This window comes from Melopsittacus undulatus, chromosome 2, assembly GCF_012275295.1.
Source record: "Melopsittacus undulatus isolate bMelUnd1 chromosome 2, bMelUnd1.mat.Z, whole genome shotgun sequence".
In the NCBI taxonomy this organism is placed as follows: Eukaryota; Metazoa; Chordata; class Aves; order Psittaciformes; family Psittaculidae; genus Melopsittacus; species Melopsittacus undulatus.
This window is the reverse complement of record NC_047528.1, coordinates 85,222,750-85,242,706: the sequence shown is the minus strand read 5'-3', so window position 1 is coordinate 85,242,706 and position 19,957 is coordinate 85,222,750. Positions and strand designations below refer to the sequence as shown.

Genomic DNA, 19,957 nt, shown 5'->3' with positions numbered 1-19,957 from the left:
ATTCATATCACTTGCCTTAAGAGAATGCATATAAGATGGACTGAATCACTCCCTGGAGATGTGCTCTGGATAGCACCCACATGACTAGTTCACACGATCTGCCCAGCTTTCAGATATTTAAAGTTATATAAAGTGAACACCACCCTAATACTAGCTGATCACAAACAAAGTATTAGACAAATGATGTCAGAAAAATTAGCTATTCTAGAACATCCCAATTAATGTGTTAAATTTAATTCCCCTGCTAACAAGCAGCAAATGTGAAGGGTGAAACAGTGCAAAGCCAGTAACGCCTCTGTCGGTTCTTGGTAACAGTCACATTTCAGTATTAGTACTGGCTAATTAGTTGTTTCTTGGCAACCCAGACTACATTGCACTGTATAAGTCCAACTCTTATACCTCAGACAGAAGTATTATCTTATTACACTTGATTAGAGTGTAAAAAAAGTCTGCAATTTGATCAAAGCAGACCACAGCTACAGTCAATATATAGTCAAGGTCTATGCTCTGTTTCCACGCTAGTGTTGCATGCCATAATGACATTCTATCTGAAATAAAATGCATTTCCTTCCATCCTCAGATTTCCTGAGTGAGATGAGCATCAGGCCAGTTCTTGAAGGATGTCTTCTATGGTTTCAAAATAAGCACGTGATAATAAACCTATGTTCAAGAAAACCCTGAAATATAATTCTACAAAGAAAGATTGCTCTCAGTACACAAACACACAGAGATACACTTACTCATATACTACATTTTCCACAAAGGTAAGCTTGTCAGTTGTCATGCAGTACTACACCTGCAAGAAAGTAATCCCACCCACAAGACACAATGTCCAAGATACACAATGTTCCCAGCAGGTGGATCTGCCGTCTTCCAAAGGCACCTACTTGCTCCCAGATGTACTAGGCATTGGAAGAAATGCTTTGATGAGCATTCCCCTTTTGAGAATATATTGTCTTGCTACTGCTCCGTGCTTCATCAGAATTTTCAGGAGATTTCACCTCTGCCTTGTCTATCAGTATGTTGGATTTGGGAGGCTTGCAAATAAAGCAGAGGAACTTGAAACAGGACAGCAAACCTTCAGAAATGCTGGATGAGAAGAGCTTTTTGCACGGGTGGCAGAACTGGTAGAAGACCAACATGAAGAGGATAGCCATGCAGTAACCTATCAGGAGCTGCAAGACCAACAATGGGGCACAGACATACAGGTAGATATCAGTTTTATAGATGTACCACATCAGCAGGAGGAATGCATTCTCAATGAATCGCAGCATGTAATATACAGTCAGTCGGTACCAATTTTGGGATTTGTTAATTAAGTCAGGATCATTGAGCTTCACCTGCACTGCTGACCAGCAGAACATGTTAATGCCAGCATACAGAAAGGTGAGAAGGCACAAGACAATCGTAGTGCCAACCCTGCTCAGTGCCTTCTCTATGTTCTCAGGAAATGGGGACTTGCTTTGCCAGAAGAGAATCCATGGGTAGAAGAAAAAACCAAAGAAATTCACTAGCACAACAGGAAGTATCCAGATTTGAAGGACTGAACTGAAAAGGACCAACACCGTAACCCGTATAGCAATCTCAAAGCTTCTCCACATGAATATGCAGAGGTAGGCAGCTGGTTTCACGCTGACATCGTAATCATCATACTTAATCTTAATAGCCAGGATGTTGCAGCGTAAGGCACCATATACAATTGACAGGAGAGAAAGGACCATAAAAATACCTACAAAGAGAAAAGACAGATCAGGACCTTCAGCTTAGCAGAAGTTAAAGACATTACAGATTAACTGTTTTCACAGCAAAAATCCCCCATTCCTTGTATACACATCTGGGTTCTTACTCTAACCCTACCTCCTGTTTTAGACTCCATTTTTTACTTTTCCAAGTAGTTAGAAAGTAAAAAGGCATTTAAAAGTCAGAAGCTTCTCTCCTCCTCCCCCTGCTAAGGGCTGTTTGTACATATACTGTCCTTGGTAATTATATAGCTCAGTCATAAGAGTATCCAACCTGCTCTCAAACTCTCACAGTACTCCAAAAGGCAGAGGGGTGCCAATCCCTCCCCATACAGATGAAAAACTGCAAAACAGAAGCTGAAATATTGGAGTAATTTGGGCATGCAGATACCTCAGTGCTTGTGAAGTTCTGTGTCACAGCAAATTGTCTAAAATGAAAAGCTCTGTGATGGAGCTCAAAATTGAAAGCTAGAGCAATTTAAACCCAAAACCACCTGCACATTTCTCTGCCTGTGCAGACAGAGATGGGCAACTGTGTAAGATTTGCTCATCTGTCTACATTGTGTTTTCCTATACACCTATCTGTATCATGCATTTAAAATCAACACTTTTAAAAAATGTCTTTAAATTCAGATCAACTTTTAGTATTTCCCATCTATCCAGAAAACCCCAAGTGAAGGTTTCATGGCTTTTAAATTCTCAGAAAGTGAAGGCAGAGGCCAAGTGTTACCTGGCTTCCCCTCCAGATGCAACAGGGGAAAAGCTTTCTGGCATTCCAGGAAGGAGTCTTGTCTTGCCACATTAAGTAGGTTCAAACGTACAAGAACCCTGGATGCATAGAATAAAGATCCATTGAGAAAGCACCTTGATGTTCAAAGTGCTGACTGCCCACAGTTCTGTTAGCATTTGCATACTTTCTTCACAGTTTTTACTGACATGCCAATTAGCTGCTGATTCAGGGGACTAATTTTAGGCATCCCCCAACCAATACTTCTAGTTTCAATCTAACATTTTGTCCATGCAAGGAACTTTCAATGAAACTAACCAAGCTGTCTGGCCATGCTACAGAACATTATATGCATCAGATATAACAGAACAATCAGAGCTGGGAATTCTTGATTATGTCAATTACTGCTGCATTGCTTAGCAACCAGTGCTTTCTGCAGCATTCAATTAGTTTATGTGTCAATATCCTACAAATGAACTGGATTCCCTGATTTGCCATAGCTCTATAGCCATGACTATCAGGACTTTTTCTAATTAAACTTATTAATTTATAAGCATGACTTTGAAATAAACAAGTGTATTTCAGGATCTCTAATGACTTTCTAACTGGATTTTTTTTATAATTTTAGTTAACCTCTCTCCCACCCTGATCCTCAAACACCTCTGAATTATTCTGGAAAATAATTAATCCTTTATATCTAATTTTCCAACAGCACTAAGCTGAAAAATATTTGCCATATTATATGGTAATTTTGTACAGGCCAGTTTGGTGGTACATAAATTCTCAGAAAATGGTTATTTATTTGCTTGTTTAACACTTAGATTTTTATTAGGTGTTTTTAAATGTCTTTCTTACTCAGTAGTGTACTTGTTCTCAGAATTTGGTTGAAAGCAGAGCAGCAAGCAAGTGCAGTCAAGAACACTGTTTCATATCCTGTAGGTCTTCACAAAAGTCTTTCCTGCAGTTTTGAGCCAGCTCTAGAACTGTGAAAGAACAAATGACTTCCAGTAGCTAATGAAACAAAAGAATATTCTCAAAGTTAAAGAAACAAAAAACCCTACACACTAAGGACAGGGTGCTGCTGTTCTAGAACTCTGCTTGCTTTCTGTTTTGGTAAGCTGGTCATGCATCTTACTACCCAGCTTTATCTCAGGGAATTTTTTTATTTATCTCAAACTTGTCTTAAAAACTCAAGCCTTTGAAAGAGGCATTTCTCTACTGACAGAAACCAGATCACTCTGCTCCTGGTTTAATAGAGTAACCCAGTCCTCTTTTCTCAAAAACTCAGTACTGCCACCAAACCTTCAGTTCAAACTTCACTTTTAGATCTGTATAAAAGATGGTTTGAAGCAACCACAAAGGGAAACAGAGGAGTGTGACCTTATTGTTGCTTTTACTCATACAGAGCAGGGAAAGAAGTGAAAATTTGAAAGGCCCTGGAACAGTCCCAAATTCCCTAACAGTCCTTATAAAGGTGGCATTTTTCTTTTTCCTTTGCTCCTAGTAGGCTGAACTTTACTTACAAATCAAAGGTGCACACTCAGTCATCCAGGGAGGCACTCGTTTACTTTGGTTTTTTATTGTGTGTTAAATCTTTTCAAGACCTGGTGCTTCCCATTTCAGAAATTGCTAAAAGAGTGAATTCTGCTCTAGATGAACTACATCACAAATATCTATTACTCAAATCTTATATTCTGCTGAAGAATCATAAGTTATCTATTTATATACTATAGTTTTCTGAACTGATAACCATAACCCTTGAAAAACAAAGGCACTTACTTTATTACTTAGGGCAAGACACCTAGATATGATTTTTTTTTGCCTTACGATATAATTTCAACACTTAAAAACAACTATTAATACTCAGACTATGTTGTTTAAACAATGAGAAAAGAAGTCTGTGGTCAGAGCTTAATGAGTTGAGGAGAAGCAACAGTAGAAGCATCTTACAGGTATCTAGTAAGGCCACCTACAAAGCCAGTCATGAACATTAGGAAAGTGACACTGCAAAATTAGAAAAACGGATAAACCCAAAACTACTATTCTTGAATATGGCAGTGACTGCTGCAGATTTTCACTTAAAAAGAAGTACCTTCTTCAGCAGAATAATTTTAAATGGTAAGAAATCCACATTCTGAGATTACTTTGTCCCTGTAACGAACACTTGAAAAGATAACTTGACTGCCGCTAATAGCACAAAAACTTTAAGCTTACAAAAAGATCACTCTTACCAGAAACATATCTTCTACATTCAATACTGCACACTAAGAACTGTCCCTTTTTCAAGGGTAAGAGGCAAAGTCACACAAGCCCCACCTCCAGCTTGTGAGTTTTGTAATTAACTTGGGTCTTTTTGGCACCTCCTGGTCCTGCATTTCTCCAGGTGGTATCAGCTAAGTGAAGAGGTCTGGGTTATTGCTCAACAGTAAGTGGACCTGAGCCTAATGTCAGGCATCTCTTCAACACAAAGTAATAGCTGGCCCTAAGGCAATGCATGATACAGACAGATGCTGAAGCATTTAGCCTAGAACTAGGACTCAGATTAGGCCATTACTGGTGGGTTTCCAATATGGCATTTCATCCAACATTTCTATACATTTCATGCTGAACAGTCACCAAAGCTTCACGTCTTTCATCAGTAACCTAGAAGCTTTGTCCTGCTTTTAGTTCTCTTGATCTTATGTTCTTGACAAACAGTGAAATGACAATTTTGGAGAACACTGGCATGATCATCCTAAAGAAAACATCCAGATAAATTAATGAATGTCATGAAATACACAAGAAAGATGCAGCATGGTTCTTGTTGACAAAGTTCTAGGCAAGGATGCATGCTTTTTTCAGAACTGTTCAATTCAATAGTGGAAGGTGGCTGAAGAGACTGCAGAAAGTGTAAATATTTCAGAAGGTAAAATACACGCAAGAGGAATATGGTCAGAACTCTTGTTTTTCTGTTGAATAAGCTCTAACAGACATTGCCACTGTTTCCAAAACACCAAGAAGAAAAAAAAAATAAAAACACCTTATATATATATACATATATATTTTCTTTTCATGTCTATATTTTACAATTACACCTGTTATGGAGATGGGTCCTGAGAGACATGAGATGACTACTGCATTTGCTGGTGGATTTACTGAACTCCCTGGTGAGCCAGCTTATCTCTTGTTTAACTACACCCACAGAAGGTTACTTATCAGTCTGTGATTCAGAATTTATTTCATCAGTGACTGATAGAAGTCAGAATAGGGAGTTACAAATCATTAAATATGCAATTCTCTAATCATCTGAAACACAGCACTTTGCCTTAGCAATCATGACCAGTAAGGTCAACACCAGTAATAGAAGAAATATAATAAAAAGGTGACCTTTCTCAAGCAAATGCCACCTGCAGCAACATGATTGGAAATTCTGCTAATTGCACCATCCAGCAAAGGATTCAGCTGCTTTGTTCTCATCCCACAGCACAGATGCCATGGCTATCCAAAGAGACTACCTTAGCTGTGAAGTAAGGTCAGGAGTAATGTCTTTCAAGTAACAACTGCTATGACCTTAAACAAGTACTTTTGTAAAAAGACCTTAACCTGTTATAATATCGTTATGCACTGATTCACCCTTTGGAATACTAAAGTTTTCTGTTCCCTGAACTGAGGGGAGAGCCCTGACATTATTATAAAGGCTTCTCTAAAAGTCTTAGTTTCTTACCTTGGTACAGTGCCAACCAAGGCACCAGAACTGAAGAAAGTGTTCAGATTCATAATGTGTTACCCTACTCTCAGCCTCCCTAGCTGTAATGCTGGTAAAGATCCCTGGCCTCTCAGGACCTCAGAGATGTAACAAGATATATTTCAGTGGAAACACACCTGCAGTTCACATAGTTGCTAAAGTCCCTTTTTACACCAAAAGGCTGGTTGTCCTACGACCCCCTGGAGCAGGTTCTATATTGAGCAGTGTGCCAGTAAATCAAGACTGACTTTTCAAGGAACTGGAGCAAGATCCAGAGTCCCACAGTCCTGGTAAGCCCATGTGGTGCAGCACTGCGTGGTGAAGGCTTAATATCTTGGGTCCAGAGATTAGATGGCCACATTTGCATACCAGCTTTGCATACCAGCTTAGTGAGTCCTACCAAATTCAGAGTCTGGTACAAGTAAAGCCTGTTCACTCCCTCAGTCCATATTTGAAACCACATTCTTGAAAGTACACCTTCCTTATTGCAGCATGGCAAAACATGCTCTGCACTGTACCCCATGGAATTTTCCAGAAAGTATGCTCAAAACCCAAAATGGAACAGAGAATTTTTTGTTTTATCTCTTCAAGAAGACAGCTCAGTCCCTCCAGCTGCCTACCTCGCATGCCACAATAGCCAATTTATCAAATTACGGTTTTTATTGCAACACAAGTATGCTACATGAATTGTCATAGTCTAAAATATGATTATATAAAGACAAACTTGAGAGCAACATCACCATCACAACAACCATCAAAAGTTGTCAGGCAGATGAAACCTAGTACAATTGAGTTTGATTCTTATCCATGACAGCTATACCTGATTGCTGACATTTCTCCTCTCCTTCCCACCAAAATACAGAGGTGAAAACAATAGCTCTACCTACTTCTGGCAGCTGTGATTTCCTGCTGCAGGACACAGATGTAGAGCTGGAGCGTGAGCTGGGGTGCTGAGCCAAGGAACGCCTGGATCACAGATGCCCTGCTGAATGCAGACCTGTGCGTACACAGCTTGCCTTCGGCCTGTCCCACTTCTTTTTCAATTTCTTCTGAGTACCCATCCTTGGGCATCTGTCTCTTCTTTGTGATGCTGACATAGGGCTCTTCAACTCTGCCAGCATGGAAGTAAATGTAAAAGACTTCCACACACCTAGAAGCAAATCAGTAATTAATGTAACAGGAAAAAAATGAAAGGAAAGCATAGATCTTCCCACTCCTAAGTATTTTAAGTCATCATATACTAAGACTTAAGTAATATGCTCATAGAGCAAAGCTTGTACATTTTCTCCTTCTGGTAAATTTGGAATATGAAGACTTCACTCTTCAAAAATGCAAACTACATGCAAGTAAAGAGTAAGAATCTGGCAGTGCCCTTTGGGCTGCTTGTAGTACTCAGATATGGGAGGAGGTTTAGTTGTTTCCTGTAAGCTGCCCTTGCTCTCTGCTGTCCTATTAAACTCTTCATCTACTACAACGTTCATAGGCTGCTAACCCAGAAATCAAATTGGAAGTTTTTCTTCAGATAATCATGTTTTTCTCTTCTACTTATCCATACATCTGTGACATGCACCAGAACACTACAGTAAAACTACTTTTTATGTCTTAAACAAAAAGTCTCGAGATGTTGGGGAGGAGTTCAGAGTATGAGTGGGTGCACATACTTCATAAACAGTTGGATTCTAACTCTTGATTTAACAAGCCATAGCAGCAAGAATGAGAACAAGCCTCACAACCCTGGAAATTCACATTTCTTTAAAAAAGATGCAGAAATAGGAGCTTTGCTCCTTACATTTGCTTACATTTTCTGCACCGTTTAAGGAATATTAAACAATCTTGCAAAAATATTCAAAATAAGAAGATGCAGTGTTTCCAGTTGCTGCAGGTCTTCATACTTTAAACACATGTGGAACAAACCCTCTTGCTTATGTAGGTCTAACTTACCACAGACTAACTTCCAAGGAACAAAGGGTTGCTAGTGCATGCACTTCTATATATAAATTACATATTGTACTATTTGCTGCCTCTACATATACACAGACAATAATCCAAAAGGGTTGACAGCAGCAAATGCTATAGCAACAAGGACAATCTGGCTCCTTGATTATTAAAGATAATAGGGCTTCAGACAGATGCCTAAACTGAAAGTTTCTGAAACTCTCTTCCAACAACTAATTTCAGATTGGCAAAAGCTTTGAAAAGATATTCTAAGAGAGCTGCTTGGACACGAAGATGTCAAGGGTGGGCTTGGGCATCACGCAGGACCCAAAACACATACAGCAATAGTCAGCTTTATCTAGGAAGTAATAACAAGCAAGGGTCTACTTAACTACAGGTGAAGTCACAGGCTGAGCGAGGAGAAAGGAAAGAACCTCTATTTCTACCACATTGCATGGGGGTCCTAAAAATACAGGGCATACTGTTCATATACATCAGTACTATAAAGGATAAATGGCATTGACTACTGAAAAATAAAACCCCCAGAAGTCCAAACCCACTGTGGACACAACCTGTTTTCTTTTATGCCTAACACTGGTACAGGCTTCAAGAGATACAACAATCATAGTGTGAGCAGCAGAACTGGTGAGGACTGTCTTCCAATCCAGAGGGAAGCTGTGGGAGGAGAAACCCTCACTGACAGGGTGACCTATGGCACCAGCTCTGGTCACATCACATCTTCTATGGCCCAACACACATGGCATCTTACTTTGCATAAGCATCATCCTCTGACTAGGACCGAGGTCTTCTTTCCTTCCATAGTGCCTGCTGAGGTTCATCTCCTCCACCTGGCTGCCTCTGCAGGTAAAACTTGCTGAAATGCAGTGCCTCCAAGTCTCTGACAGGTCAAATTTGGACAATGAGTTTTTGTAATGGCACAAATAAGGCCTACCTTCTATTTACAAGTATCACACAATTACAAAATACAGAGCTATGCTTGTCTGAGAATTTGAACTCCAGTTTCCTCTTCAGTTTGACTTTTTTCAACAACTGCAAGCCAGAGTTTACCACAGCCTTTTAGGGAAAAGCTAACAGACCAAACTGATGAAAATTCAAATAAAAGCATACTGACTTTTATTTTAATAAACTTGACTTATTTTTTCCCCCCCTAACAGGACCACTAGCAACTTTCAACCGCTCTAGATGGAAAGCAGTTTTAGGATCCTGTGTATTACCCTTGATTCCCTAGGCATCAGCTACCACTACCACTAAAGCCTTTCAAAGTGCTGGTGTTCCAGAGGCTCCATTCACAGTGGTAACTTTCTATTTTCCCCTTGTTAATCATTTCAGTCACTGCCAGTCTTGTTCCATGTGAAAGACTCCATGCAGCCAAAAATAAAGTGTGAAAAATTAATAAAGCACATCTTATGAAGCCAAAAGAGATTCTGAAACAAACACACTGATTTTATTCCAAAATAAAGATCCCAGAACATTTTTATCTCACTTAGTATTCACAGCCATCTATTCATCCAGAGCTGAGGGCAAGTCTGAAGCTATTACAGAAAATGAAATCTCAGCATCAGCCTCTGAACTCTTGCTGTGTGTCATTAGAAGTGGATACAGTCTAGGGACAAATCCAACAAATATGCAGTAATCCCATAATAGAGATTATAAGATTCATAAAACTATATTATAATAATAAATAGCTAATAATAAGACTATTTGCTATAGTAAATATTATAATCAACAAAATATTGGGGTTTGGAGCAAGCATTTGATTCATATATATTACCTAGGTATTAAGTAGAAGTATACTGTTTTGTGATGGGAAATTTTATACCTGTATAGAAAAGCAAACACAATGTGAAACAGTCTAATGAACAAACCTAAGAGCCAAAGGGCACTTTTACCAGTACAACAGAGCAATAAAAATGGTATGTGCAAGCACTCAGATTACAATAGTAACTGTCCTGGTTTGATCAGTAGCAGTCATTTTTTTCTCCTTCTTGGTAGCTGGTGCAGTGCTGTGTTTTGACTTTCGGGCTGAGAACGTTTGCTGATAGCAAGTATGTTTTGAATTACTGCTCGGGTATTCAGTTTGTTCAAGGCCTTTTTCTGAGCCTCATGCTCTGGCAGGGAGGAGGGGAGGCCGGGAGGAAGGAGAGACAGGACACCTGACCCAGGCTAGCCAAAGAGGTATTCCATACCATAGCACGTCATGCCCAGGAGGTAACTGAGAGGGACCCGGAAGGGCTGGAGCTCTGGGGGGATGGAGGAGGTATCGGTTGGTGCTCGGTTGGGCAGGGTGGGGTGAGTTGTGGGTTGGTGGCTGGTGAGTTGTTGTATTCTCTTCACTTGTTATTGGCTGTATCATTATTATTTGTAGTAGTAATGGCAGTAGTGATTTGTGTTATGCCTTAGCTATTAAACCGTTCTTATCTCAATCCGTGGGGGCTACATTCTTCTTCCTAACTCTCCGGGAGTTGGGGGAGCAAGGGGGGGGGAGTGAGTGAGCGAACTGTGCGGATTTGTTTTAAACCACAACAGTAACGATGCTCATCTTTTCCCCAAGGCCTGTCCATCACATCCCACACAGAAAGTGTCTTGGAGGTCATGCTTTCTGAGGCAAATAACAAATGCATTCAAGACTCTAGCTGGAGCCACTGCCCAAGCAACTGCTTCAAACAGGAGCAGGCTGTGATCTGATACAGATGAAAGAGCATTGGTTGGTGCTTGAAAGAGCAAGCACCAATCTAAATGTTTTAGTAAGCACTTGAAGAACCATCTATGTGAGAAGAGTTCAGAGCAGTGATGAAGAATCAATTCAGATCATACACATGTGGTGAGTTACAACTGTGCCTGTGAAGTGCATTCTGAAGGGCTGGGCATCTTGTCTTTAAATGAACTGGCTTATTCCTTTTCAGTATGAAACACAACTAAGAGACAATGCAAGAGAGGATAGATTTAGATGAGACATTAAGAAGAAATTCTTCACTATGAGGGTGGTGATGCACTGGAACAGGTTGCCCAGAGAAGGTGTGGATGCCCCATCCCTGGAATTGTTCAAGGCCAGTTTGGATGGGGCTTTCAGCAACCTCATCTAGCAGAGGGTGTCTTTGCCCATGGCAGAAGGATTGGAACTAGAAGATCTTGAATGTCCCTTCTGACCCAGACCTTTCTATGATTCCATGATAAAGCAATTGCTTCCTGACAGTTTTCCTCCACAGTTACACACTGCAACAGAATGGGAATCTCCCAGAAGCTCCAGCTGCTCACTGCTCCCCTCCAAAGAAACAGAAGTGAGAGATCCCAACTTCTGCACAATCTATCTCCTGCAATGCAGTGATGTTTAGGGTCTTTTCAACACATCCTCCTATGACATCTTGCAGAAGGCAAGCAGCTGGCCATTTTCACTGCATGTAATGGCAGTCGCAGTACAGGCTCTGAAAGAACTAATTACTCTGAAGAAAACAAATGGCAGATCTACTCTTTACAGTGCAAATCAATAGATAAGTAAAAGATCGGGCTGCTTTCTCCCCTGCTGCCGAATCTTGGCAGACAGAAGAACTATACTTTTTCAAGGATCCTGATGGTGTCTTCAAAGGGTGATTCAGCAGCCACACATTCATCTTCTACACAGTCAGTAGGAGGAACAATCCTATACTTACACGCCTGCTGCGAGCAAGCACCTCATTCCCTCTTTTAGTTATGGATGCGTGGGATTTAAATGCAAGCAAAATAATGGCGTGAAGAGGGAGCAGGCAATGAAACCAGAACTTCCCACAGCCAACAAGCACTCCAAGAACAAATCTCTGTTCAAGACCTAGCCAAACACTCTCACTGCCAATGTATAAACAGATTTCCCTAATGGCTCAATTTTTAGCAATTTCTTTTCTTTAGAGTAGCATACAAAAGATTTGTCAGCCCTGCAGATTTACTTACCTGCATCAGAAAAAGATCCATCCCTCACTCATTGTTCTACCTTTTATCTGCACTATCTGTTCTGTTCATCACATCATGGACACATCACACACCTGCTCAAGAACAAAGGAAAAATGAAAAAGCCTGAAAAGGGAGTATTCTCCCCATCTGGAAAAAGAGAGAGATGCATCAACAGTTGTAAAGTTTAGAGCTTGCAGAATCTCCTCCAGCAAGGTCAGGCAGGTCCTACAGGGAAGAGAGGCTTTTAGACCTGTGCTATTCAGAACTACAAAACAGGTCACTAAGAAAGAGAGACTACTCATGAGAGACCTCCTGTTTCTACACAATGTGACTGAAGGACTATCTGCACTGTTAAGAGCATTTTAGATTTCAAACTGCAGAACTAGGCAGCCAAAACATTAATGCCTCTGATAATTTCAGCATATAGGTGTTTTGATTTGGTTTTTGTTAGTTTGGGTTTTTTTCACTTCCTGCTTACAGAATCTAACTCCAGCGGTAACAGCAGCTCCCCTGGCAGTTTGATGCAAACATTCTATTACATCTGCTTTGCTGCTGTCTACACAATACTTAGACACATGTAATTGTTTCTCCTTATGCCTTGAGAAAAAAAGCCTGACCCCATTAAAAAAAAAAACAACCCACAAATAAAACAACAAAAAAGTCCCCCCAACTCTATTGTTGTCTATTGTTTATATCCTTGTCTTGTTAAAATCTGAGGAAAACCGTCATTAGTGTTCTATATAGAGGCCTGTTATCACAAAATCTCAGCATAGTTAGGGTTGGAAAGGATCTTAAGATCATCTAGTTCCATGCCCCCTCCCATGGGCAGACCCTTTCAATTTTTTTTTCTGCAAGAGCAGTTTATCCATTTGCAGACAAAGACATCTCCTGATTGCATGTTCCTTGTGAGGAAGAGCCTGTATGTCCACATTCAGTTAACAGAGCACTAGGGACTGTAGTTTCAGGGACACCAGCAGTCACTTAGCTTTATTCTCAATGGAGCTGGTACCAGAAGGAAGCCCTGCCGAGTTCGCCCCAGTCCCTAGTGGATATGTCACTTCAGTACTGTCTGCAGTAAATTAGATCATAGGAAACCACCACATCCAGCAGACTTAGAGTTCAATACCATCAACACCCCCAACTTGTGACTATAAACCCCAACTGCTCAAGTCAACTTTTCAGAAATCTGTACTACTCACTTCAGCCCCCGAGCTATTCATTGCTTGCAGAACAGAAAAGGGCAAGGAAGTTTACAGGGGGTTCTCTGGCACCCTTCATGGAGAGTTATTTGGACTTTGAACAAATCCCTAAGTGCAGGGCAGTACACTGGCAAAAAAAATCCAGATATTTATTGGAATTGTAGCACAACCTAAAATCTTGAGACAATCTCGGTGCTACAGGTGCCATTCAAATGAACAGGGAACAAAGAGGCAGTCCTTGGATCAGGAGCAGCTGATAATGAGCCAAAAAGCCTATCATGATTCCCTCTAAAGAAAAGAAAATTGTATTAAATCTCTTGCTGATATTATGACATTGACTATAATTTAAAATAATTTGTTATAATTTACTTTATGTGGCAAAAAAATCTAATTTTACTAAAAAAAAAAAGAAAGAAAGAAAGGAAGAAAAAGTATACAAATATATTTTCTAAGCATCCAGACAAATCAGTGTGTTCACAAGGAGTGCCACTGACTTGAAATACTGCAGGAATACCACATGGTGCCTAGAAACCTGCAGTCACTTTGTTCTAGCCAACTCTCTGAATAGTCTAAGGCATGCCTGCATCCTGGGGATCAGAGCCAGGCTACTTAAGGAGGTAGGAATTTTACTCTACAAGTTGCTCTGAATATACAGAGAAGCTCTTAGACAGTGGGAGAAGGAATTAAAACTGAGTGCATTAACACTACTCTCCCAGTACAGCAAAAGTCCTCTGCATGAGAAGGGATGCTTCCTAATTTTAGTGCTTCCAGTGGTAGCAGCAGGACAGCAAGTGCCTCCTGAACAGGTGGAGTGTGGGTGTTTGGGGAAGGTGGTGGTATGTAAGAAGGTTTTATGAGAGAATGTACTTTTTCCTCCGTCACAGAGAGGATTCAAAATAGGCTGGATCATTTGGCTTGCAAAGCTAAATAGCTTCCTTCCCTGCCAAGATATTGCCAAACCATTCCCCAAAATTTAAACTTGACTTTTTAAGGGAAAAGGAAGGGGAGCAAAATGTCTAGCTTTTAAGATGATAAAGGAAACTCACACAACATGCATGGGCTGTCAATAAAGCAGTGCATTGATATTTGAGTGTGAACAGAGAAATACTGTCCTGTATCATGTCACAAACCCAAACTGATTAAAAAGTTAGTGTCAGCTTTTTTAAAGCCAGACAAAGCAGAATGCCCTCTGTTGAAGCATGGCCATCTCACACAGGTTAAGGGCTCCTTAACATTTTGTTCCAGTAGCATGGGGTGACTATGTGTCCTACTTGACATAATTTAACCTAGCCCTCCCTAAAAGGCTCTGGGCTGTGCCAGTGAGATGTAAGAGAGACCCAACACAGGGGATGGAGTGAGGCTTCATACTGGATGACTTCAAGCAGACGACTAACAGCAGCAGGACTCTCTGGTGCAAATGAGCAGAGCTTTGCCTAAAAGGACGGGAGAAAATGTCTCCAGAGAAAATGATCTTTTTCAGCTTACAATGGTAAAAGCTACAATGAAGTGATGACACAGCCAAAAAATACTTCGTCTTCTAGCTATCACCTCAGACTTATGGGTATTCCAGTCCACTCAGAATAGAAAGCCTCCTGTGCAAAGTAGGGAAAGGAAAGGCATTTCACATGCTGATAACACTTCAGCTGTTACAGTGCACATCTACACCTGGCAGGAAGTGATCAGTTTCCTTTTCTGACAGATAAAACAATGTTTAGTGGCAGTGGATAGGAAGACAAAGAACCAAACAAGAGACCCTTAATGTCTGTTGCAGACAGATCACATCACCTTTCCCCAGTTCTGTCCTACAAATAGACACATTTCCCTGAATCTAAAGAGAGGTCGTTTTCTACAGAACTTTTCCTCTTTGATCTGTAGAGCCCTTCATGTCTTTAACAGGAAATAAGTTTTCTCAGGTGGCACTACCCTCTTTTTATCAGCAATTATAATTCCAGTTATCCTGGGTCTAGAGCGAGGTTAACAAACATCACCTTGTACTGCCTAAAGGACGCCATGGGAACTGCAGCACAGGCACACTGCAACACCCCCAGAGCATCTTCAAACCTCCTGAAATGCTCAGTTCGTAAAACTTTGAGAAAGAAACAAGTACAGAGCTGGTGACACGCTCATACACTGCAGTATCATGGAGAGGAGAGGGCAGGAGAGAAAAGGGCTGCTGTACACACACTACTTTTACATCAGCCACTGCAGCTGGGAGCTTGCCAACACAGCACAGAGTGTGCTCTGCACCAGATAAGACTTGTGCTGCAAACTTCTCTTGAGAAAGGAAAAGTGAAATTGTGCTTGGTAGTGAAGGTCAAAGCAGAAGTTTATGTCTCTTCCCAGTAATTAGAAAGAAAATCCTCTAATTCGTTGGTTTTGTTTACATCCTTTGCTTGCTGCTGCACTCCTTGCAGTTTAACATGACATTCTTTCCTTGTCTAATCTCAAGAAACTGATTTAGAATGACAAAAGTGATGAGCATAATTTTTATTCTGGTAGTTGCTTTCCCTCTGGGTCCACTCTTATTTTCCAAAGAACATGGAATTATTTTGTTTTTAGCTTTTAGAAATACCAGGGCTCTTCAAGAAGCTAACTGTTACGGTACAACTTAAATATCTTGCAAATATTCACAAAAGAAGCAAACAAATCCAGCCACGGTTATAGAGGAATTCAATGGGGGTTTGAAGTTTAATATATTTTGTAACATCCAAACATCACCCTTATTAATGTGAACAAATCATCCTTTTCCACACTGTCCAGGAATTTCAAAAAGTTGGGAATGCTTTTCCTAGCCTGTACCACAGAGATACTGTATTTATGGCCTTTCTCTTTAATGAAAAGAATTGAACGTAAATTCCACATGAAAGCCCAACAGCAAACACTTTGTCATGGGACTTCTCCCCTTCTGTAACTTTTCACCTATCTATTGGGTTTTTTTTCCTTAAGGACATTTTCACTGAGAAGTTGGTGAAGCTGAAAAATCTCCAAAGCAATTTGGGGCAAGAAGCTCGCTTTCGGAAAGAGGAGACGGACTGTGTACAGCATTGCTGGTCTTCCCAAGATGCACAGATGAGATGGGTTGTATCATTGTTTTAAACTAGCGACGGAGCAAGTGTTCCTTTTCTCTCTTGGAGGTAACCTCAGAGTAAAGTGTTACGGATGAACCAGCAGCGATCAGAACCGTTTCCAAAGAGCCGTAAGGAGAGAAAACAAGAGCAGGAACGCCACCCGTGAAAGGGAGCGGGATCTCCGCCTGCCCGCCCCTCCAGAGGGTTTCACCCATCTCCTTCCAACGCCAAGGGCTTACCGAGGGCCGCAAAGCACCGCAACCCCGCCGCTCTTCTGCCTAAGGACAGAATTCCCTGCAAAGGGAATTATTTCCTTCAGAAATAAGACTGGGAGGGATGCGGTCGCGGGTAATACCAGTGTAGAGCAGCAGCGGCAGCTCTGGTATGGCGCAAAGGCCGGGGCGCTCCGGACCCCGAGCGAGCCCCGCGGGCTCTCCCCGCCGAGGTGAGGTGGACGGGGCGAGGCGGGACTCACCGACCTGACGAGGGGCCCGAGCTGCAGGAGGTGCAGCAGCAGCACCAGCGGGCGGTCGCGGCTCACGTCGCGATGGATGAAGACCAGGCTGAGCTGCACCAGCGCGCAGGGCAGGAGGGCGAAGAGCAGCGTCAGCCACTGCCACATGCGGTCCCCCGCCGCGCGGTACGCCCCGCTCAGGCACAGCGCCGCCACCGTCTCGGCCACAAAGAGGACGAGCGACACGAGCACGGAGCCCGGGAATTTCATCGCCGCCCGCCCCGCACAGCCACAGCCACGGGGGCGATTCCGCCGCGCTGCAGCCACCCCAAGCGCCCACCCAGCCTAGCCTAGCCCAGCCCAGCCCAGCCCAGCCGCCGCTCACTGAGGCACAGTGCCCACTAGGGGGCGCCCACTGTGCGGGAGCCGCTGGCGCAGCCGCCGCGCCGCGGGCTCCGGCCGGGAGGGACCAAGGCAAGGCCCGGGGGTCGCCGGGGACCTCCCGTTGACGGCCCCGGTGTGGGTGCGCTCGGCGGTGCTGTGGCTTGGTTCCTGTAGCACCTGGGCTGTGCTGTAAATGGGAAGAGTACTCAATTCTCGCCTCTCCTTTGGCCATAAGATACATAGCTGACCTGTGTGGGGCGGGTGAAAAGATGGAGCTGCTCTTCGCAGGGGGGCTTTGGCATGCTGAGGAAGAAGTATCCCTGCCTCCTTTCAGGCTAAAGGCCTGCACCTGAGGAAGATTACCCTATGAAACATTGAAAGCTGATTAAAGAGAAATGCAGAAAAGGTGCTGTGAGCCACAGTGACCCTCCTGTGATGCACCCCCCCCAGTTCAGAGACCTCCTCACCCAGTGAGTGAGCCTGCTGGCAGAGCTGCCCTTTTAGGGCTTTCTTAGGTGAGTCTTACCCTTGCTTGTCAGACCTTTGCCTTCAAAGGCTCCCAGGATCATAAACCCCAACTGCTGCAATATCAGCTGCAGCCAGCAGCATTTGCCTGTCATTGGGTCTTTTTCCCTACACCAGCAGCAGCCAGACCACCCCTTGCTTTCCTCCCTTGCCACTAGTGCTCTGGAGGCATTCTGGGTATGTGTAAGGTCACCCATATCAGCAGGCAGCATCACTGATGACAAGCAGTAAAAGACAGCCTGACAGCAAGGTAAGCCTTTGAAGTCTCTCCACAACAACCTGCATTGTAGCACCTGGCAAGAAAAAGACTCCTGAGGTTCAGTCTGGTTGGCAGAAGGTGCCTCGATCCTGCACCAGGGGAGTCTCCCATCACTGCTACTTCCCTGCTTGGTGCAGGTACTTGGTTCATAATCAGCTGGATCTGATGCCTGCCTTGATAGATCTTGATTTTGCCTTGTCTGTTAATTGCAGATCTGCACGTGGAGGTTAGCTACAGACCAGAGACCTACCAGCAGCACAACAGGAAGGCAAGATAATGGAGTTTGAGATGCTATTGGTCTATTAATGAGATAACACTAATGGCTATTTCTGCATGTCTGCTACTATCTTTTAATGCATCTTGGATTGTCAGCAGATTTATACAGAAAATGCCAGTGACACTTTATTTGGGCCATTTCCTGCACTGCTGCACTGGCAAATCTAGAGTCCTCCTGTTCACCTCCAATTGAGCTCAGCTCACGATGACAATAAACCTCATTATAAGCAGGTTTTGGTGAACTTAATGCTGTAGTGCTCTTCACTGGGAACAGAGGGGTCTTCCTGTAAAGAGAAGAGGCTATGTACACTGAGCTTTAAGGAGGCTGAAAATAAACACCTAAGTGAAAAACTTTAATCTACAGGCCAAAGCCAACCTATCTTCTCTCAGGGAGAGATACCACAGGGTAGTTTAACCTAATTGCTATGTGCAGCCTGGATGTTTTATCTGATTCTGAGATGAATGATTTTTACCTTTGATGAAACAGTACCACTGGAAAACTTTTGGAGCCCTAAGCCCTGACCGCTCAGGAAGGAAAAGTTGCCAGCACTATGGAAAGTAAGTACAGAAATAAGTGATCGAGTGCAAAATCATACTGTTCAAGGTTGGGCTTTTATTTAAGGCAAAATATAATCACAGCTTTAAGATTCGTAACATGGATATACACAGAGGTTGTTCTGCCACTATGAAGCTTAGTATCATCACGGCTGTTAAAAAGCTATAAAATCTAGTTTCTATAATAATTTGCAATACAAAACTAATACAATAAACACATTCAAAAGATCACAGTGTTTAAAACATTAGTAGAGCAGGGGTCCTGCTTTTAAACAATAAGGTGCATTTCTAAGAATCAAATCAATCTTGATTCTAAGGGTCTATATCATATTATGGCTGTGAATGGCTGTTACACTGAGAAAACAATCTAAGGTGCAGCATATACTCAAGAAATGAACACCACATGTTGGAATATACTGAATAATCAAGTGTCACCAGCACAAGCTAAACGTGAAATAATGCTATTTAAGTTCCCTGTACTTTTTGTTGGTATTGGTCTCCATGTATATTGGGGGAAAATGGGTATAAAACTGCTATCAAATAGGGCCATACATATGCAAACACCTGTGCTTTTCTCTTACTAGATGAACAACCTTTACTAATTCCATGGGACTCATGTAAAGGAAAGTTGGTAGGCTTAGGGGCCAGAACAATGCAGTTCTGCCCCTATTTCACACATGTGGAAAGACCTATCTTTGCATGCCTAAAATCAAATGAAGATTCACCACTGGCATCAGCAAGTGGCATATCAGGCCCTTAAAATGGGCACAGGAGGCCAAATCAGTGTTGAAAGCAGACTACTATTACAGGAAAACTTTTGTGTAAAGACAGACGCAGAGTTAAATTTGTGGTCATACACCTTTCTCTTCTATATGAAGTAAAAATAAATTCTTTAATAGGATTTGTTTTCACTATGGGATGTAATTGATGTCAGGACTTCTACGTAAATTTTTCTGGGGAGTATGCATGTGTTCATGCAGTGCTGTTGCTGAATATCACTCTATTATTATTATTTTTATTCAAATACCATTATACCACTAGGCAGAATAAGTTTTTAATTAGTTTTCTGTCATTCTAGTTGGTATGGCTGTACTTGAATGAAATGCCTTCACTGTCTCTTTGAGTCATGCAATGAATGAAATCAGGGGACTTTCTTGTAAGATTTAAAAA

General features: G+C 42.1%; 1 protein-coding gene across 1 annotated transcript; it reads right to left on the bottom strand.

Moving 5' to 3' along the window:
• Positions 1 to 222: 222 nt before the first annotated feature.
• XK (X-linked Kx blood group antigen, Kell and VPS13A binding protein) lies at positions 223 to 17,063 on the bottom strand. Its single transcript, XM_005144555.2, has 3 exons — positions 16,814 to 17,063; positions 7,078 to 7,340; positions 223 to 1,729 (listed from the first exon to the last, which is right to left on the bottom strand). The coding sequence occupies exons 1-3, from the start codon at positions 17,056 to 17,058 to the stop codon at positions 903 to 905; spliced, it is 1,335 nt and encodes a 444-aa protein (XP_005144612.2). The 5' UTR covers positions 17,059 to 17,063; the 3' UTR covers positions 223 to 902.
• Between the last annotated feature and the right edge of the window lie 2,894 nt (positions 17,064 to 19,957).

Bases quoted from the DNA above. Each gene is read 5' to 3' on its own strand.
- XK (XM_005144555.2), bottom strand. From the start codon at position 17,058: ATGAAATTCCCGGGCTCCGTGCTCGTGTCGCTCGTCCTCTTTGTGGCC. The intron at 7,341-16,813 runs GTCGGTGAGTCC...ATTTGCTTCTAG, and splicing joins CAGCTCGGGCCCCTCGTCAG to GTGTGTGGAAGTCTTTTACA. The intron at 1,730-7,077 runs GTAGGTAGAGCT...TTCTCTTTGTAG, and splicing joins GGAAATCACAGCTGCCAGAA to GTATTTTTATGGTCCTTTCT.